This window comes from Astatotilapia calliptera, chromosome 22 (assembly GCF_964374335.1).
Source record: "Astatotilapia calliptera chromosome 22, fAstCal68.1, whole genome shotgun sequence".
NCBI classification, from domain to species: domain Eukaryota; kingdom Metazoa; phylum Chordata; class Actinopteri; order Cichliformes; family Cichlidae; genus Astatotilapia; species Astatotilapia calliptera.
Window position 1 is genome coordinate 17,247,329 of NC_137442.1, and position 22,112 is coordinate 17,269,440.

Genomic DNA, 22,112 nt, shown 5'->3' on the forward strand with positions numbered 1-22,112 from the left:
TAGCTGTCCACTGTGATACTACCCTTCTCTTGGCAGTCTCCCAGAAGTTCAGACACTGTACGTCCTTGGCTGCTGTCAGTTCTATTGTCCAGGCTGAAGGGAACGAGAGCACTGGGCTGCAGTTCCACCTGGTTCAGCTGTTTTGACCATTAGAGCCAATCAGTTCTATCGTCTCCCTTTCCTGTCATGGGAAAGTGGCGGTCGGCTCTCGAACAATCTCCCCAACATACAAAAACTTGACAAGTGGCCAAAGGGTGGGAGCGCCTGTTGGGAAGACCCGTAATGTTTTGTGTTTTCCATGTACTCCATGTTCATGTACAGCTGCCAGTACATGTGCAATGGGAAATGTTCAACCTCCCAAAACGGAAAAGGGGCTTTAGTTCCCAACGGACCTCTCAATACTTCTAAAAATGAGTTCACATGCCTCAAAGAGTCCCTGCCAACACACATTATACATCATGAGAAAGGCAGGATTGCTTCCTGATTGAACTTTAAGTGGGGGGTGGTATGTTCAAATCTTTGTTTTTCCTCTTCAGAACTTAAGAAGAACAAAGAACTACATAAAGCGACGCAGATTTAAGAAGCCACTGCATGTAGAATAACTGCTGTAATCACCATGAATGGGATCCCATTAAAGTCAGACTGCCAGATTAGGAGGCATGTTCCCATTAGAGCACTTTTTAAAAAAAATTATTAAGACATTCCTCAGCACGGCCCAGTGGATGAATGCTTTCAAGTAGGTCACAATTAAATCAAGATATTATCCAAAACGCACAAGGCGAACTCACTTGCTGACCAACATTTGACAAACTCAGAGGCACACACGACAGTTTTTTTTCCCCATTCATTTTTATTCAAATCACCACAACAAGTCCAAATGAAACCAAATGCATCATGTTGGAGAACACAGGCACGGAAGAGTGATTTTTATCAACACAGCGAATAAGAAAAGCAGAGTACGCCGGTACTTTAGTTTGGTATTGCGCTCATTGAACTGAGCCTGTCATCCAGCAGTGCATCCAACAAGTGGGCTGAAAATTGAAAAAGAAGAGAAAAACTCCCTCCATCATGCCTCCTTTACGTATGTCCTCACTGCGATCACGTCTCCCATGATGCATTTCTGTGTGGAAAGGAGACGTCAGGTGATTAGAAGAAATCTGCATGTGCATCAACTCTGGCAAACATCAAGCAGAGCATACAATCATATAAGAAGTCACTGCCAGACTTATTTATTAAAAAAATTTTAATTATATAAATCTTCCTCAGGTATGTTGTGATGTTTTTATTTCCTGTAAAACTCCTCACTTTAAGACAAATACCCTTTTTCTTATCATCCTAACAGGATCATTGAGTATAAACAGTACATTTTAACACACATTAGCATACTAAATCTACTATATAACATATAGAACAGGGGAAGTAAAATAACTTTACGCAGAACTTCTAAACAGATAGTTTGAGGATTTAAAAAAAAAAAAAAAAAAAAAAAAGTCACACCGCTATCAATTTCCCATCTGTGATCTCTCTCTCGATATTCGTTTCTTTGCCATCCCAGCTCTGTTTCTGCACAAGTTTGCCGTTCTCCAGAGTCACCACGGTCTGCAGGGCACAAAACAGACAAGTGGTCACGTCCAGCACAGATTAAATCAATGATCAATCATCTAAAAGTCAGGCTGTGTAAATGCTTGTTCTGTCTTTCTAACCCTGGTCTTTCTGTCGTCTGCGGTCGTCTCATCAAAAGGTTCGTTGAGTTTGAACTTGATTTCGGTGGTTTTGAAGGTGCTCTGAGACTTCAGGCATATAGTCCCTTCGTCGTCCATCGTCACTATTAAATTGGGCTTGGTCCGGTTGCCCACCTGCCGGGTTGCAAATCCCACACCTGCAGAGCGCGAGGTGTCAGGAAATGTGTCAGATGTAGAGACGCTTTTTAATTAAAACGTTAAAAAAAACTATTGTGAAAACTTGAGACAATAAAATTAATTACAATTAAGATTAAAATGTTTCCCCCCCCCTAAATTTAGCTCCAACCACAGACGTTCTTACCGATTGCTTTCATGTAGTCGTCAAAATTGTCGCTGGAAATCATCTTCCATGTTCCAACAAATTTCTCGACCATTTTGCAATCCTTGAAAATTTTTTCCTCTTTATCCTCAACAACAAAGTGTGCAGCGACTCTGGGTTCAGCACTCTTCCAGTGTGGGAGCAGAGTGTGGCCGTTTTAAAGGGACAGTCCTTTTTTTCAGCAACGCGATAGGAGCCAATCACAGCCTGCAACGTCATATAACGAATTGTTGAAATCCCTCCTCTTGTGAGTTTTTCCCTTTTCACCCACTTATTTATTTATTTTAATCCGTGACATAGTCGTGGCAATAGTTTTATATTCTAAGCTACATGTGTATTTATCAAAATTAATCTTCAAACACGGTAATTTTATACAGAATAAACAATATTTTTCTTTGTTACAGTTTAATATCAAGTGTTTCTCTGGTTCCAGAGATGTCACTTTATATGGCGGGCCAAACAGGCCAAAAATGACATATTTGACATATTTGTTTTCAGCTTGGTTATGAGCCGTCATTCTGTAGTGATCTGCTGATAAGAAGCCATTCCTCTTAGTGAGGTCAGGGCGAGCAGGAGAGGAGGAGGGGTTGCTGTCTTATTTAATGAATCATTTCAATGTAAGCAGCTATCTCCTGGAAGTTTTCAGTCTTTTGAATATGTGGCTTTACAGCTGAAGGCCCCATCCAAAGTTGTGTTTCTTAATGTTTACAGGCCTCCCAAATACTGCACAGACTTTTTTAATGACCTCAGTGAACTGCTGTCTGTGATCTGTGTTGATTTTGACTGTGTAATTATTGCTGGGGATTTTAACATTCATGTGGACAACCCTCAGGACAAAGGGACTAAAGACCTGAGTAACACTCTGGGCAACTTTGGGCTGACTCAGCATGTAACAGAGGCCACACATAATAGAGGACACACTCTTGACCTACTGATCTCCAAAGGCCTGAGCATTTCAAAGGTTACTGTGTCTGATGTGGGCCTGTCTGATCATTACTGTGTTTTCTTTGAAAGTAAAATCTCAGCCCACACAAATATATCAACAACAGTGATCACAAAACGGTGTATAACTGAACACAGTAGTGCAATTTTTAACCAGGTCTTCCCATTAACACCTGACCTGCCCAGAGGGTCAGTCAATGAGCTCGTCAATAGCTTCAATGCTAACATGTTAAATGTAATGGACACTATTGCTCCCATTAAGGTGAAGGTTATCTCTGGAAGGAAAAAGTCTCCATGGAGAAACTCCACACTGGTGAAAAATGAAAAAAGAGAGTGTAGGAAAGCTGAGCGCAGATGGAGAAAAACAAACCTCCAGGTTCATTATGACATTTATAAAGAGAAACTTCACAATTATAATTTACAACTGAGGAATGCAAGGAGGTCCTACTTCTCTGACATCATCACTAAAAACAGCCATAATGCTCGGGTCTTATTTTCTACAGTTGACAGGCTAACAAACCCTCCTGTGTCAGTGGCAGCTGAACTTCATTCGACCATGGCCTGCAATGACTTTGCCAAATTCTTCACTGAAAAAATCCAAAAAATTAGACAAGCAATTGGTACATCAACAGCAGATCCAGGATATGTACTGTGTCCACCAAAAAACTGTTTAAACACCATGAAACAGTTTCAACCTATTAACAGCAAAGACCTGGAGGACATCTTAGGTCAACTGAACTCCTCCTCCTGCTGTTTAGATGTCCTGCCAACAAGTTTTTTCAAAAAGGTCTCAAAGACTTTAGAGTCAGACCTGTTACAGATCATCAACTTTTCTTTATTATCAGGTGTGTTTCCAGAATCACTAAAAACTGCTGTAATAAAACCTATACTGAAAAAGGACAATCTTGACAAGACACAAATGAACAACTACAGGCCGATCTCAAATCTCCCGTTTTTAAGTAAGATCATTGAAAAAGCAGTTTCTCAACAGCTCAGTTACTTCTTAAAACAGAATAATTGCTACGATGCCTTCCAGTCAGGTTTTAGACAGAACCACAGCACTGAAACCGCTCTGACCAAAGTGTTTAATGACACATGTCTGAATACAGACAGTGGAAAAATGTCAGTCCTAGTTTTACTGGATCTCAGTGCAGCATTTGATACAGTTGACCACAACATATTACTCAAACGACTGGAGAACTGGACAGGTCTTTCAGGAACTGTACTAAACTGGTTCAAAACATACGTAGAAAACAGGAAATACTTTGTATCAATAGGTAACTTCACATCTGAGCAGACAAGTATCACATGTGGAGTTCCCCAAGGTTCCATCTTGGGACCCCTTCTGTTTAACATCTACATGCTCCCACTGGCACAGATTATAAACAACAACAAAATAAACTATCACAGCTATGCAGATGACACACAAATATATATCACAATGTCACCAGGAGACCGAGGCCCTGTACAGGCTCTTGGTAAATGCATTGAGGAAATCAATGACTGGTTGTGCCACAATTTTCTCCAGCTAAACAAAAACAAAACTGAGGTAATAGTCTTTGGCGCCAAAGAAAAACGATTACAGGTCACCAGAGAACTTCAATCTATACATCTAAAAACCACAAACCAGGTGAGAAATTTGGGTGTAGTGATGGATGCAGACCTAAACTTAGAAAAACACATTAAGACAATAACAAAGTCAGCTTACTATCACCTCAAGAATATATCAAGGATAAAAGATCTGATGTCTCAACAGGACCTGGAAAAACTAGTCCATGCATTCATCTTTAGTAGGCTTGATTACTGTAACAGCATCTTTACAGGTCTACCTAAAAAAATCAGTCAGACAACTACAGCTCATTGAGAACTCTGCTGCTCGAGTCCTCACTAAGACCAAAAAAGTGGACCACATCAGTCCAGCTCTGAGGTCCTTACACTGGCTGCTTGTCCGTCAGAGGATAGACTTTAAAGTTCTGATGCTGGCCTATAAAGCTCTGAATGGTTTAGGACCAAAATACATCAATGACCTCCTGACCCAGTATGAACCATCCAGATCCCTCAGGTCATCTGGATCCGGTCTTTTATCAGTTCCCAGAGTCAGAACCAGACACGGAGAAGCTGCATTCAGCTTTTATGCTCCTTATATCTGGAACAAACTCCCAGAAAGCCTCAGATCAGCTGAAACACTCAGTTTATTTAAATCCAGGTTGAAGACTCACCTGTTCTCAGCTGCATTTGAATAAAGCACCAAATCCACACTTTAAGCTTAAATTTCAAAACTTACATTTAACTACTGATTTTATCTACTGTTCTGATTTTATCTGTTTTGATTTTATATACTGTTGTTTGTTTGTTTGTTAATTAGTTAGTTAGTTTATTTGCTTGTTTTATTCAATTTTAAATCATGCTTTTTATTTGTTCTTGTTTCTAATGTCTCTGTAAAGCACTTTGAATCACCTTGTTGTTGAATTGTGCTATACAAATAAACTTGCCTTGCCTTGCCTTGCCTTAACAGGTGAAAAATTGCCCTCCTAGTTTTAGGCTTAATCCCCCTTTCCCCCCTGCAGGCAGTATCCTTCAAGCTCAGGTCGTCTACCAGAGGCCTCGGAGTTTGAGGGTCCTGTGCAGTATCTTTGCTGTTCCTAGGACTGCGCTCTTCTGGACTGAGATCTAAGATGTTGTTCCTGGGATCTGCTGGAACAACACTTTTACCATGACAGTATCATGGTACAAATAACAGTAGCATGGTGGTTAACACTGTGCTCTCAACGCAAGAAGGTCCTGAGTTCAAATCCATCACATCCTTCTTGCCCTGTGACAGCTGAGAAAGGCTCCAGCACAATAGTATTATTATTATTAGGCCTTTGTAGGTGAACATTAAGTCAAATTTAGTTTATTATTAGTTTGCTGACTGATTTCATTTTGAGGAAATACAAACAGGGGCTCTGTTGATATTGTGATGACCTTTACTTCAGTTAAATTCACTTTGGATCCTTGTCTTGTTAAAGACTGGCAAAACTGTAATGTGTAATTTCAACTACAGGCTTGAATGTGATTAGAAAAAATCAGTGACTGACTGGTTTTTTCACACCCAGTGACCTATTTAAGATAGTTGCAGCAACCAGCTGGTCCCTGATCATGCTGCACCTCTGCTTACTGATTACCAGGCAACTGCATAGGTTTCCTGGTCGGAGGCAGCCTGTCTTGAAACAACTAGACAGCAAGGGACGCCGCGAGGTCGGAGACCCGGTCCTCATCTTCGAAGCAACAATTTCAAAGGCAACGAGATCGACACAGTTGCACACAGTCACAATAAATTTGGTCTCCTACCATCATTTTGCTTGTCAGTTAAAGAAAAGTCATTTGAAGTCATTTATGTTACAGTTCTTTTCAGGAAACCTGCCAAAAAATAAGTGTGTGGATGCAATAATGATCCATTAATAAAACATTAAGTCACAGATGGTAACGGGACAGAGGTTGACTATGTGAGAGGGTGGGATTTCACTTATCTGTGACTGGGTGAAAGGCTTTTTTCTCCTTTTCAGATGGGCTGGATGTAAAACTCTGTGCCAAATTACAGCTTTGCTGTGTCAAAGGTTGGAGCTTGCATGACGCTCTCTCAAACACTGGAATGGTCTCCTTTATCAGGAAAATGACACATTATGCAAGGACACACCGTGACCCCGTACTGATCGCAGCACCTTTTTTTTTTTTAGCAGTTAAAGCATTTTAATTGATCCGGCGAATGTTGTTGGGAAATAACCCAGCTGAGAGAAACTATTTGGCCAAGTGACAAAAACGATACAGTTCTCTTTATTTTTTACTGTTTAGTTAAAAGGGCACAAAAGAATTTGACTATTAAATATTTAACCAACACAACATTTTAGATTAAAGCCAGTCAACACCATGTGTATGAAATGGAATAGTTTTACTGTACATGTTCAACAATATTCACAGATAAATACACATCTGCCAAGCTCATGATTATTTCTTCTCTCCAACTTTTGCCTGCGGGTCCTTGGCGACGCAGCGGGATTGAAAAGCACTCAGCATCTCACTGCTGGTCAAATTTGCTCCCTTCATCAGCAGCTTCTCTCCGTCTACTGCGGAAAAGAAGGACAAAAACACAATGAGATGACTCATAAGAACAACATGCTTAAGGAGTACAGAAAGGAAATGTTCAAAAGTTCACTCTGCACAAAAGTCGAGTAAGACACGCTGCGGCTCTGCTGACCTGTGGCAGACATCTCCAGCTTTGTAAAAGCCTGACTCACTGCGTGAGTGATGCTAATTGTATGAAATTCCAAGACTGGGTCATATGTTTCTGAGTGTATGAACTGCACATATGCACCATTTCCAGGACTTTATCCTATTTTTGAGTTTTTAGATATTTTTTTTTATCATCTTTGGCTCCCGTGACATATCTGGAATGGGCTTTTTAAAAACATAACCAGAAAAAGAGAAAATTAAAACAGGTTACGACTGTCTTGAGTCAAAGGTTAAAGTGAACGTCTTAGTTGCCTTATCATTGTTGTGCCTGGAGGTGATTGTAGTTATGATTTGGTGCTCCAGAGTGATGGATGCATCAGGGTAAGAAGACAGATGGATGAAGTGATGCCTAGTGTAAAACTCTGTGCGGGCGGCGTTATGATCAGGGATTACTTCAGCTGGTCAGGTTGACGTTAGGCAACAATTTCTGACCACAAACCGAGATCAGCTGACATCTCTGAAAAAACTGAATGGCCAAATTTTTCTATGAAAAAAAATCTTCCCTGACAGGGAAGATGCATAAGATGGAGCCACCAGGCTCAAACTGTGAGAGAGTGGTGGAGACAGTATGAATTGGACACCACCTTAACCCCACATTGAGAAAGACTTTATGCACAAATACAAGTTCTTGACAGAAAATGAACACACCTGTATAAAATGACATATTCTGTCTTAGCAGCAGGTTACAAAAGTCAGACAGCTACTTTTGTAGGCATTATTAACATTTCATAAGTGCTAGACGAGCCAGTTATGAAACTACACATCACTTCAGACAGCTGAGGGAACGACGGCAACGATCTCATCCAAAATAACTCCACCCATGAGAACACTCCCATGAAGTCTTGAATTGTAATGATATGAGCATGTAACTGGACCTCATACTGACAGCTCAACAACCGTCTCCAGATTGATCTCCTTAAGTTCTCGTGAAATAACAAGTTAGCAGGCCTCCCCACCTATAAAACTACATAAATCACATTTTATTCCTCTTCAACAAGTGAAAATAGTGGACTGTGTATAAAAATACCTGTAATTTCTACAGAGTTAATGCAATCATTTTGTTAAACCCCTCGAGTGACATCTTGATTGTTTAATTTAAAATCCACTGTGGTGGAGTACTAAGATAAAACTAGAGAAAAAAAAACAACTCATGGACCAAACTCTGCCTCCCCCACTCATTCTAATGTGCTCACGTCATACTTACCATAAGTGATATCCACTACGGGCTCAGACTTGTCATGTTTCACCACTGGTATCACCTCACAGTTCATGTTGGTAGCTCTGGCCTTCTCTGAACCCACTAAGGTCAGAAACTCCCTGTGGGACAGGAAAAAGAAAAGCTTTTTTAGATTTACCTTATAACGCATTAAAGTGACTAAGTACATTTCTTATCCGGTTGTTCAGTGATGACGCGACGAATCCTACTTCCGGGTCTAAAGTAGTCTGCGTTTAATATGGCTTTTGTGTTGTTAACATGTTTAATGTTTTGTATTTTCTCTTATTTGATCTCAAAAAGCTCCTAAAACAGTCAGTGATCACTGTTGACCTCCCTTGGCTTTTATTACCGCTAATCATTTATTTAAGCTCAGTTTTTAAAACCTTACGATGTAACTACAGCCCAGCCCATGCAGCAGTATATGAATGACTAACCTCGTATTGTGGATGGATTATCTCAGTTGTTCTCCTGGCTGAAGTTTGGTCCTTTTACAGCATCCTGCCATGCGATTACATTTGTTCCTGACCACCGAGAACACTCACGGTAACTTTTATCGAGTGGAAAAACAGTTAGCTTGTTTATATTATGATAACATAGCTGTGTCGCTAGCGGTCACGTAGCACATCATTATATACCAGCTAGCCCAACTTCAGTAACCCTACAAACGTCACTGCTGTTTAGTTTTCTGTCTTCATTTATGCTGGAAGTGATAACAGAGCTGTACGTTTTAATTTGTTTCCAAAACCCCGCAGTCAGGACATGCTATATTGTATTTAGATAGAAGCTAGCGAGCTAACTCCCTGCTAACTTCTAACTCCGTTAGATGTCATAAATTCCGTTTTCATGGATGCCTGGATGTTAAACTCAATTGTTACACCTGGTAGAGCAGAACGCTGATCATTTTATTAAAGATGAAAGACTTTAGACAGTTTTTCAACTCTCAGTAATGCCACAGTGATCGTTTGATATATGGACCTGCAGTTTAGACCCAGACACGGCTAGTGACGTCAGACTGAACAACCCTCGAGATGCTGTAGTAGATGTGAGTATTTCCACAGTGGGGACATCGAGTATGACACACTTAGCTCCATTGCACTGATTTTACAGCAGTAATCACTAGTTACTCTACAGATTCAAAGTAAAGTTGACACCAAACCGGCAATCTGCTTTGAAGTTAGACGAAATAGGCTTGAAATCTACACATTAAAATAGTGTTTAAACATCAGTAATATAGATTTCCCTTTAGCTTTGACATTTTGTGTATTTTCTCAAAATATTTGTGAACCGTTGATTTAGGCAGTAATGTACACTCTAAGGCCACTTTAATAGTTACACCTCTTCAAATGCTTGTTAACACAAGTATCTAAACTGGGTGTGTAGACAAGTGGTCAAGACGGCCTGATGAAGTTCAAACCAAGCATCAACCGAGTGACTTTGAGCATGGCATGGTTATTGGTGCCAGACAAGCTGGTCTGAGTACTTCGCAAACTGCTGATCTGCTGGGAATTTCCCGCACAACCATCTCTGGGAGAAAATATCCAGCCGCAGTCATCTGGGTTAAAATGCCTTTTTGAGGTCATAGATCAGAATAGAATGGTAACACTGCTTCAAGCTAACAGGTAGTCAAGAGTAAATGAAACAACCACTCATTACCACCATGCAGATGCAGAAGAGCATGTCTGAACACAGTGTGTCAAAGCTTGAAGTCGGTGGGACTTTGGCAGCAGAAGACCGCTCTGGGATTCAAGTTAGCTAACAACAGGAAACTGAGGCTAATATTCACACAGCAGGTTGGGAAAACATTGCATGCTCTGAATTTCTCAATTTCTGCAGTGACATTTGCACAGTATAAACACAGAGAAACATAAAAACACACGGAAACGTGGAAAATCACTACCCAATAATAAAGTGGCCGGTGTATAATGACCGTATAATGTCATGTGCAATCTAGATAACAAAACAAACGTAAGTGCTGAGATTACTTCAAGCAAAACTTACTTTTAAACCTTCCATTAAAAGAGTTTAGACGAGACTTCGTGCAGCATGTCATATAGTGTTGCTATGAATTTACGGAGGGTTTCTTCAACTAACATTAACCAAATGTTGAATGTTTTAAGGGTGTCTTTACTAAGCATGAAAGCCAGCATAACCACAGTCTATTCCGACAAGCATCAACGAGCTATACGCTACATAAAACATGAAATGACGTTGCGGTTGGCGGCTGCTGGCTGTCGCCAACAGCCTTATTGTCAAATTACGACCGTTACCCGCCTTTCAGGCACACTGAACGGCTCTCCGACACAACAGCAGCGTCAAACGCGCCTTTCTTACCGTGTGGACCGGACATTGGACTCGAACGGACAAAACTGAACGGTTATTTTCTTCACAGCCTTCAATACCACGGTCGCTTTGCTGGGAGCCGCCATGTTTTCGATTTAATGACCTCTAACCTCGCCAGAATGGGGTTTCTCACATGGGCCACGAGAGGGCGCCACAGGATTAAGGATTCCAGTAGCTGCCTCACTAACAGGTCCATACAAAGGTAATTATTATTCAACACGACATGGAGCTGTTACTTTATAAAGAATGGGAGGTGATCATGATTTTTTTTAGCTTCATAGTTATTAAAGCAGGTGTTTTCCTATCTTTGCAGTCTTCTGCTACAGATCAAAAAATCATTCATAAGATCATTTATAAGCAAAGCAGGGACACACCAACAAATGTTTTCCCCTCTAGGATATTATGCATTAACTTGTGACATTAACTTGTAACATTGTCTACTTAGTTAGGCACTGTCTGTTTAATATCAGCATTTCCTGTGACTTGACAGAGTAAATTATTGGTGTAATATTGCTGTAGTACTCCCAGTGATAGCTTCACCAGTGGAAGCAGTTCACTGATAACAACACAAGTTGCGACACGGCTTTTATACAAAAAAGTGACTGTTATGTAAACACCAACATCCCCAATCAAAGTGACAAATTCAGAGGAAAAGTGACTGGGGCACCTTCAGGCGTGCAATCATCAGGACGTTGGAGAAGGGGGTCTGTGAGGAAATAATTCAATAAAGGAGGTGCTACTGTTCAAATAGACAATCTAACACTTTTTTTTTTGGCACATTTTGGGCGTGACCCCTTTAATACTTCTCAAGAGTGATACTTAAAAATATTTTTGGGGTTCAGATACATTCCTCTCATTGAACAGTTTGTTTTCCTGTGACTTAAAAAAGAAGAAGAAGAAACCTTGCACATACTAATTACCTCATCTAAACTTTATCAAGGCCTTTCTTGACCTCTGCTCGCTGCAGCCGGTTATTTATAGACACCCCTGGTGTCAGGGCCTGAGCAGAACAAATGTGTTGTTCTCAGATCAGTACGCCAGAGTGTGTGCTGTTTATCCCAGCTCTAACACGCCTCAAGTCTCTTTCCTGTGAGCGACAGCCTGACCCAGCCTGTGACAGTCAGCAGAGGCACGAGGGCTCTAAATTTAAACATTAAGGCTACCGAGAGGCCGAAGCATTTCCTATACACCTCCCACCACACACGCGCGCACCCATGCACACACTCACACACAATAAGTATTTGTCGGAGGCTTACTGTAAGAAAGTTGGGGAGAGGGCGGTCAGAAACAATAAATGCTCCAGGGGATGTTGACCTCAGAAAGAAAAGGGTATTGTCTTGATGTTGGAGTTCATCTATGAAGGCCTCAGCCTAAACACAATATGAACTTATGAGATGGTCCCCCTGGGAAGCTGTGGTGTTTAACATGAGCTGCCATGTTCTTCTTTGCCACAAGGCTCCATCATTGCTGTTTCTGCAACATGTCGAAAGAAATTCATGCTCTGGTGCCAAAACCCTGTTTTGAATTGTTGTTTCCTCCTTGAGAATGACACCCAAGTTAGGTATGAGTGTAAACCAAAGAGGCTGTAGTATGAAAGAATGAATCAGAAGTGACTGTAACAGCCTCCAAATGAATGGCTGATGGGTAATAGAGATGAATTCACTTCTGAGGAAAGGTGGAGGATTGTGGCAAAGGGCCCCACCACTGAGAGGAATCACAAGGGCGTATCTGTAACACAGAATCATCGTACTGCTGACAAAATGGAAAGAAATCAAACACACTGAGTGCTCTTACTCATTAGTGAGTGCTCCCTGTTTCAATGCCTCTCTGTAAACCTATTAAATATAAATTAAGCACAAAAACTCATAAATCAGTAAATAACAAAAAACGATTCCTGCTGAGTTCCTTCCAGCAAACTGTGCAAAGTACAAAGCTACAAGTATGAGAGAGTATTGCACTACAGCCTGGAACTGTTACACTGTTCAGTGCATTGCATGTAATGGTCTGGATTGAACTAATTATGGTAATTAGTTATAATGTTTTAGGCATCGTAAAAAATAAATGATACCTAATTTGTGGGTTTTCTTCACCGTGAGAGAGATTTAATAAACCTCACACACAGTTACTTCACTTCTGAACACTCAAAAATGTCCACATAGCAGCCAGGTAAAGGATCCAAATTGACTACACATCCCATAATCCCTCTTAAAGCTTATATTTGAATTAAATGAACAGGGTTCAGTGCCCTGCAGAAGAAGTGACTCTGCTGCACATCTTCGCAAGCTACTGGGAGACGGTCAAGGCCACTCATAGGAATGGCCGACTACATTTCCCGTGAAGCCCTGCGGGGGCAGCTCTCTGGCACTCCTCCTCCGCCGCCTCCTCCTCACAGCAGCGTCCTGGCTGGCTGGAACGGCGAAGCAGACTGAAGTGAGCGTCCTGAAATGCGCGCAGGCTGAAGGACGAGCCGCATCGCTCCGTGTGCGGACACCGATCACTCTCACACCGGCTTCATGCAGCGCGTGGACGGCGTGGACAGAGGTTAAGAGCTCAGCGGGAAAAGCCAGGCGCACTTTTCTATTCAGAGCGGCCGCTGAATGCTGGGTTTTTTAGACTGTCTTCTCAGCTCCGGTGAGTGCATCTTCACATCTGTGTGTAGAAGTTGTGTTTTTATTCGTTGTTGTTGTTTTTTTAATATGTAGTCGGTATATCCAGTGTTATGCCTCTCTTTGTGAGTGACTGTCTGTGTGTGGACGGCTGCATTGGGAAACTTCACGCACAGGCTGAGTGTACTGAGAGTTGTCACTGCGGCAGGCAGAGAGGCAGCCTCGGTGTTCGCAGTGAAACCAAATTTAAGAAGCGGTGACAGTCACGCTGAGACAAGGACTTGTTGCCCTCCGCTGAGCGTTTCGTCTTTCCTGCTGATTTCCAAGAGTGGCGAGCTGTCTGTGTCTTAAATCTCGTTTTTCCCCCTGCACACTTTGTGTACGGTTTAGGGCTGCTGCAGTACATCGAGCTTTAAAATGAAAAACAGTGCATGCGCTTTAAAGGATGCAACCTCCCGCATAACATCTATTGCTTAAGTTTTGCACGAGCTCATAGCTTATGATGTTTTTAGGAAATTCCTGGTGATTCTTTTAAGGATCACGAGATCATTATCTGTTTTTTTAAAGATGCATATTAACTTTACCATACACACGGATATGGTCATGTGCGTGGATGTTGAGCTCTGTGGATCCCCCCCACCGCCCCTCCTCATTGACACTAACAAGTGTGGGCCGTCTTTCCTCCCTCTTCATAGCTCCAAGCAGCCATGCATGCCCTACTGCATGCACATGCATATACAGCAAGTTGCAGATGAACCTCAGACAGCTTTCCCTCCCTGTAATCGTGAATACGAATTTTCCCTCGGCTCACCTGCCGGATAAATAAACACCCCCCTTTTCACTCTCTGTCACTTCTCCCAGATTTGCCCCCCAAGTCTCCCCCTCTCCTGCACACGTTGGCACACACACTCACACAGGCAAACAGAGCCAAATGCCACCCAAAAAAACACCCCCATCCTCCCTCCGTCTGTGCTCAGTTGAATACGATATGTTGGCAGACCATTCACCCTGCAGCGGTCTGGCTTTTCACAGAAGTTGACATTCACTTCACTTCAGCAAACACAGTTTGTGCTTTGTTTCAGCTTCTCTCTGAGTTCCGCCTGTCACGTGCTAAACATTAACAAATTTGTTTTTTTGTGTTTTTGGTTTTTTTGTCCTCCTTTTCCTCTTTCCTGTGACATCACTTGATAAGAGCCCTATGGATGAATTCCCACCTCTGTGACAAAACTGATCCTTAATTTGTTTATTTGTTTTCCATACAGCAACAATGACTGCCATTCAGGCCTTTAAGCCTTTATGGAAATCAGAGGATTGAGAACGATGCTTTAAAAACGTTGAAATGCTCAGCCTGATGAGGTACGATCATGTAATATTATGTTTATAGAAAGTAGCTGGCGGGCGTTTGCAGCTTATAACATGCACATGTCAGACGGGTCAGAGCGGGATGTCTGCGTATGATTAAATCTCTGTCACTGTAAAAGCAACTGTGTTGGGCGAATGGGAGGGCAAGCTGAATGCTTTGTGACACTTTTAACTCTAGAGTATTCATAGCCTTGCTGCTAATGCTGGAATTTGAATGGAGATGAGGGGCTGGGTATGTGCAGCTGTTGTATGGAAGAAGGGAAATGAGTGAGTGTTCCCGAAAGAGTTGCAAGGTTTGGAAATTTTTCGGCCTGGTGCTTTTACTCTATAACGCAAGAATCCAACAGGTTTCCACACAAGTTCTTTGTCATTTTTAAGCAATTTTGAACCTTTTATTGCTTCTTTTTCTTACTGGTTGGCTCAGCAACATCACAATAGTCAACTACACTGTGCTTTGTCACCTCCTAGCTCACAAGTTAGTCTAGTGGTTTGGATACAGGCTTATAAATGATACCTGTTAAGCAGGTGCTTCCAGGAAATAGAAATAAATGCACGGTAAAACTGTGACTTCAAGTTGTAACACATGTTAGTAAAATGACTTTGTAGAAAGTCATTTGCATCAGAAAATGGTTCTGTATTCTAGAGGGGTGGAGGCTGAGCAGCTGCAGGCGGGTCGGCGCTCATTAAAACTGGCCATAATGTGTATGGTCTGATAGAGAGCCCAGTGATGCTGCTGCTGCCCCGGGCCTGAAGGTCCTCCTGCTGAAAGGATAAAGCATAATCACTCTCTGTCTGATTGCTGCGCAACTATTGTTTCATCATAGGCTGTCAAGATGTCGTTTAGCAGACTACACACATTTCACAGTCAGTTAGGCTTTAACAAGCAAGGACATCAGCCCCATCATTGGTAGGCAAACAGTGGAGCGTTTGGATGTGCACCTCAGATTTTACAATTACCCTGCATTTGCCCTGAGGGGAAAAAAATATGCAGGCTTGAGTCTGGAGGAAGTGCGTGTTGCTGTGTGCGAGTGTTTTTGTTTAATGTCAAGCTTGCTTTGAATTGAGTAGTTTCTGCTCTTATGAAAATGGAAAATGCTATTATGTGGTGTTGTTGCAAAGAGCATTTCTTTCCATCATTGATCTGGAACGGAGAAATGGAAGAGCTAAATGTAATTATTGTCCCTCTCCACGCAGTTTCTGCTGTACTGGTCTGCAGGAGATAAAAGCAACGTGAAAGATTAGAACAGCTGTGTCCACTTTTTAGCTGCCCACCCTCACAGCCATGTCAGAGGGACTTCGGAAATTTGTTTCAAACAACTCTGTCAGCTGTGGTTTAATATTAACATACTTTTCAATCCAGTGCTTTCAGCTACTTCTGTATCTATTAGCTATTACTGTCCGGCTGAACCTGTTTAACCACTACATGTAGCTAAAAAATGCATTCTTACAGTTAGCTAGAACTGCTAATCCACTGTTAGCTAATAATTTAACTGCTAGTCATACTTTTAGCTAAATAATTTGTAATTTATTTTATTTATAATTTTTGCTTGACACTGTTCTCTAACTGTTTATCCATCATCTTTGGCTAATCTTTACTCGCAACTTCAGTTGTTACCCAACAGATAAACCGCTAGCTGTATTTTATTACACATCTTACCCATATTTATTAATAATTTAGGTTGCTACATGAGTTTGCGGTACTTGGGCAACATCTCATTTCTCTTTTTTTTTTGCGAGGAAAATGAAAAAAAGGTGCAGCAGAAACATAAGCAAACATACATGGAAATACATGGCAGAGAATCTACGGTTCTAACGAGCTTGAAAGTCAACATTTCGTATGACCGCCTTTATTCTTCAACGCAGCCTGAACTCTCCTAGACAAGCATTCTTGTAATTTCTTGAAATAGTCTTCAGGAGTGTCCAGTCTCCTTGAAGGACATTCAAATCCCACACTGCTGCAGCATTGTTGAATCCGGGTTTTGGGGAGGCCAATCCATGACGTTGATTTTCGAATTTTTATTCCTCGGTGGATCAAAAACTGATGGTACTTTTCTATATTTATCATTTCATCAATTTTGAGAAACTTTCCAAAACCAGTAGCTGAAATGCAACCCTAAACCATGAACGAGCCTTCACTGTGTTCTACAGATAGCTGTACATACATATTGTACCAAAATAGTAAAATCTGGATTCATCACTCCATAAGAAAATTATCACTGATTTTCAGCCCAGCTCTTTTGTAATTTGGGATACCTCAGCCTTGTCTCCCGGTTTTCTTTCCTTCAGAATGGCTTCTGTCAGCCACCCTTCCACTGAGACCACTTCTGATGACGTTTCAGTGATCAGTAGATGGAAGTACAAATGTATTTTTCAGGTCCAGTGTCACAGTTTTTCTGGGGTTTTCTCTTTCTTTTTCTTATGGACATAACTTTCAGATACTTTTCATCAGCTGTTGAAAGATTTTTAGGCCCAGCACTTCTTTTATCCTCTATTTGTCCAATGCCCTCAGATTTTTTTTAAGGATACAGTGCACACCATGCTGAGAAATACCAAATTTGAGCTTTGGGAATCACCTTCTTAGTGCAAAAATAGTATTTTATTTCAAGTCAAATTGTGTTATCACTGGCATTTTTGCAGATTCAAATAAAGGAAATAGAACAAATGATATTTTTGAATGCACTATTAGTAATAAAATGCTTTAAGTTAAATTTTTAAATTGGTTATTTCTTGTCTCTTATTGTCTCTAAGTGCAATAATCCTTTCTGTCATCGTTGTATTTTTACTCAGTTGTATATAGTATTTGTATTTGTATTCTATTTTTATCTTATTGTATATTTATTTTATTCTACTGTATATAGTATTTTATTTTATTCTATTCTGTACAGTTGTGTACTGTATTTATTCTTATTGTATTCTAATTTTTGCCTCATAACTTTTGCACTGTCCACTCCTGCTGTGACAAAACAAATTTCCCACGTGTGGGACTAATAAAGGTTATCTTATCTTATCTTATCTTATCTTATGTAGACACAACACTGCTTTATTCCTTGACTTAGGTGCCTTTTTATGTTTGAATGACTCATAGATCTCTGTTAAGTCACATAACAACCAAAACAAACACTATTACACACTATTAGCTAATAATTTCAACAGTTATCCGTAGTTTTATTGAGCTATTGCAAGTATTTGTTGAATTTTGTTTGTAAAACCTTTGACTGTCAGCTGTGTAGACATCACAACATCACAGAAGTGGCTTTTATTTGAACTCCACATGTTCAACATGTGAATATTTTCACACGAATAGAAAAACAGAACTTGCCATGTCGCAGGTTGGTTGTTTTGGGGGTTTTTTTCTTCCATTTCTCAGCCAAAAGTTAGCTACAGCTACAGAAGGTGTGGCTTTTTAGAAATTTTTCTTGAGTTTTTCTTTGAGGAAGAGGAAACGCACACAAGAGCCGCTCATGTGGTCAACACATTCTGGTTGAGGGAAGCCGCTGTGGCCTGAGAACGTACTAGCAAAAACTGTCAAGTACACGCCCATGTCCGGAGCTTGGTGGGCAGATCTGATATAATTAGGTTTCCATTCCACCTTTTCTGGAACTGTGTGCCTTTGATTCAGTGCTGCACGCATCTCACACCTTAATCTGTAATTTGACTATGTGAGGCCTGTCATTTCTCAAATGAAGAGAGGTGTTCATGGAGAAAAGACCATTGCCGTTGTGGTTGTTCACCCTGGTCAAATTAGTCGCTGAAAATGTATCGGGTCCACTCCTTGTAAAGATTAGGAGGCTCATGGTGAGAAATGGGACAGATCCGGACAGAGAATGAAGACAGAATCGAGAAACTGGAGGGAAAAAAACCTATTAGACTGAGACTTTGACAGATGAGGTGAATAAAAAACGAGAGAGCAATTCTAATAATAAAAAGAGGATATTGATCTACGGTGCGTGAGTCTGGTTATCACTCATGCTCCTCTACGTCTCCTAAACACTGCTGACCCTTGCAAGAATTGAATTTGTTTCCTACAATGTCAGGGGGACTTGCTGAGCATATTTTTTGTTATAAAGAAACACAAGTACACAGTTTCCAAGACAGTCTATGGATGTTTAGCAGGTGTTGCTCAGAAATTCTCACCACCAAACCACGTACCTAAAGAAAGCAGACAGGTGTTAAAATTTAAAAGTCTTGTTTCACATCTCAGTAAGACCAGGAAATGCTTGTAGCGAGACATTTAAAGCAGGGAAAGCACCGAATGTTCTGGTAATCTAAAATATTGAACCATGATGAGCGCCATCACCTGGGGTTAGAAAAACCTGCAGATTTGGACCAATTTATCACCCATTAAGACTAGCTGGTAGATGTTTGCCAGCCTCATCTGTATTAACTGTGACTGCAGAATAGAATATAGTGGCGTGGCTTAGAAAACTTGTTGCATTTCTACCATCACCTTGTATGTTTCTGTGAAAGTGAGTTCTAGAAAGAAGCAAAATATTTGGAGATACGTAGCCTCTGAGCTCATTAGGTAAGCATACCAAACGTAGGTGTGTGTGTGTGTATGTGTGTGTTTGCAACCTAGTATGTCACTCATTGCTGGAGCTAGACTTGTTTGTCCTGACATACAGTATTTGGAATCCAGCCTGATCATGCCCAGAGATACTCACTCTAAGCAGCCAAATCACAGCGGGAACACTCACTCTCGACTCACAACAGACATACAGAACATGAATGTGTTCAAGTGCACACACATGTATGGACCCGTTTACAGTACACGGGTACACATGCAGAATTTAGATATACTCCCTCCTATGTTTCACACACACTTGACAATGCACCGGTTTCCACTTAGACACATACTATTTATCTCTTTCATGCGCAAAGAAACACATGCTGCTATCAAATCACACTGGCCCTCAGCAATTTTCTCAAAGATAACAGGGCGCTTCAGCTTGCGCTAGACTATTCTGCTGCTCTGTGTTTGTGTTGTGCACCAAGTCTCTTTCCTGTAGTGCAAAAATGAAAAGGCTGTAAAAAACAACCCACTAAACCTAACTCACCTCTGGGCTACAGAAGACAGAGAGTGTTGTGTGTTAATGGCAAGTAAACACTGTGGATGCAATTAATTGAGATTGCCTAAGAGGAAAGTCTAATGGGAAATCAGAGTCCCACTTCTCAAGAATTGTGGGTAGCGCATTGTTATGCATTCGCCCCCTGTTGTTAGAGTGTGAATTTGACAAGACTGGTTCTCTGTGGTTGGTGTGTGTGTGTGTGTGTGCTGTGTTTTGTGACAGGTTCAGATGTATTGAAGAGAGGTCTTCCAATTTAACTCCAGCCTAAAAACGTACAATTAGAACAGTGGACGTTCGATCAGAGTTTCAAATAATCTCCTGGTTTGTTCACCTTTAAAACCAAATAAAGTTTTGTATGCCTACAAATCTGTCTCCATGACAGCCTTGCTACCTCATAAAAAATCCACAGCAGGCAGACCTTGAGTTGGTCAGGTTGGTGTCACAACTTTAAAACTGAAGAACTCCTCTCCTGCAGTTTTATTCCAGTATGAGTAGATGCCATGTTTCCATCTTTTGAGGCCTCATGCATTTTTCAACCTCACGGAGCGATGCAAGCGACGGGCAGGGGACGGGCGGCAGCGTCCTTTAAGTAATAACAGCAGCGGGATCTGTGGGGAAGTGCGGCTGTGTTTTTGATCACCACTCCAACTCGTAACACCTTCGAGTGTTATGTATGCGTGAACTGTAAACAAGTGGCAACAAATGATTACCAGCATGCTGAGTGTGAAGGGCTGAGGTGAGAGGAGGTGACGGACAGCAGAGATGGGTGAGTGAACGCAGCGCGTGTACCTACTTGGTGTAAAGAGCTGCTGATGCGGCGGGTGTAGACGTGTACGCACACAGTCACACACTGCAGGGCTGGGACGCTATAATGTCGCTCGAAGGGAGCCGCCTCATCTCACGCTCCGCTGGCTGAGGCACTCCAGGGAGGGCGCACACACACACACACACACACACACATGACTTGTATACAAAGGCCTGCATGCACACTCCTACACGCACATACAGAGTCTTATCTATATTCTGTACAGCCTTTTTCATTTTTGCCTTTGTGAGAACAAAATCGTTATATTTTGCAAAGTAATTTTCTGCTTTGTTTCTGCCGTTGTTAAGGAAGAAACACGAAACAACTCGAGCTGATTTAATTTGTGTGAAATTTGAGTCAAGGGTAAGTTCACACCAAATGTGGAAATCAGTAAAAACTTCATATTACCCACAATATTTTTTTCACAGACCATCTTCAAACTTTACAACAGTATACTATACCTGGGGGGAGTACTTAAGTTGACTAAGCATTTTACCTTGACCTTGATCGTTAGCGCCCAAGGTCAAAGATGACCTTGAAAAACAAAATATGAAGAAACTATATCGAGTAATATATCATATGAAAGGGCACGGAGAGGGCTGTACAAGACACTGTTTTTGTAATATGAAGCCCTATGAGGTTACAGGGACACCATAGCAGGCTAACATTGTAATATGTGGTTATAAAAACACCATCAAAATCCAAAGTTTTAGTAAAGCCCTTGGTCTTCAGACAGACCTGCAGTGCTGAGTGCTCTTGTTTTTGCCGTGTTGCCTTAATTTGATAGAGATCGTGGAGACAGACAGGAAAACGGAGAAAAACAAGGACCACAGGTGGGATTCAAACCCATGCTAAGTGCTTTATTAGCTACTTTAGCTTCACTGCACTTACAAGACAGGTGCAAGCGTTAAACATACTGAAATATTTGTCATTTTCTTATTCATCATTTGTCATTTTCTTACCACAAATGGAGTACAACTGGATAACGTGGCACTCCCCCTGCATTGGCCTAAAACCATGCTAGCTGCTGGTTTGTGTGGTCCATTGTTCAACGTCAGGTTTTCGTGGAGAGCTAAAATATCTGTTCACGGCTACTTTACAGCTGGAGCTGAATGAAGCTTATTGGCGATTAAATGAAAAGATAAACCACAAAGAGATGATTATCTGCTGGTTCTCTGATGTCTCCCAGTGTGTTCACAAGTAAAGCTACAAGGTGCACACATGCAGGTGATGTTGTGATGAGGTTTTGTGCTCCACAGGGTGGTTGTTTGCTTCATTTATGTGCAGTCAGGTGACGGATGGGATGGGCAGTGGATTGGTTTTCATCCATCAGCAAAGCCTTCGGGCCATTTTTACGCTTTCTTATTCTTCTCTGTCTGTCTGCCGTTCCCCTGCTCACATCCCTTCTCTTTGTTTCTTTGGCTATGTGCACTACTTTTTCCATC

At 41.4% G+C, this 22,112-nt stretch overlaps 3 protein-coding genes across 6 annotated transcripts in view; 1 reads left to right on the forward strand and 2 right to left on the reverse strand.

Moving 5' to 3' along the window:
- Nucleotides 1-830: 830 nt before the first annotated feature.
- fabp4a (fatty acid binding protein 4a) lies at nt 831-2,328 on the reverse strand. The gene is made up of 4 exons (XM_026156964.2): nt 2,044-2,328; nt 1,704-1,879; nt 1,498-1,599; nt 831-1,120 (listed from the first exon to the last, which is right to left on the reverse strand). Exons 1-4 carry the CDS (start codon nt 2,114-2,116, stop codon nt 1,067-1,069), a joined length of 405 nt encoding a protein of 134 aa, XP_026012749.1. The 5' UTR covers nt 2,117-2,328; the 3' UTR covers nt 831-1,066.
- A 4,586-nt stretch (nt 2,329-6,914) lies between these two features.
- Nucleotides 6,915-10,983, reverse strand: mrpl53 (mitochondrial ribosomal protein L53). The gene is made up of 3 exons (XM_026155480.2): nt 10,820-10,983; nt 8,477-8,589; nt 6,915-7,106 (listed from the first exon to the last, which is right to left on the reverse strand). The coding sequence occupies exons 1-3, from the start codon at nt 10,912-10,914 to the stop codon at nt 6,988-6,990; spliced, it is 327 nt and encodes a 108-aa protein (XP_026011265.1). The 5' UTR covers nt 10,915-10,983; the 3' UTR covers nt 6,915-6,987.
- Nucleotides 10,984-11,009: 26 nt separating this feature from the next.
- pag1 (phosphoprotein membrane anchor with glycosphingolipid microdomains 1) overlaps nt 11,010-22,112 on the forward strand; it is a 59,796-nt gene continuing 48,693 nt past the window's right edge. For 2 of the 4 annotated variants that reach the window (XM_026155475.2, XM_026155479.2), the window contains exon 1: nt 13,246-13,459. The gene's annotated coding sequence lies outside the window, so the exon portion shown is untranslated. Of the gene's footprint in view, nt 11,031-13,245; nt 13,460-22,112 lie in introns of those variants that run through there. The other 2 variants (XM_026155477.2, XM_080296587.1) reach the window with 2 other exon arrangements.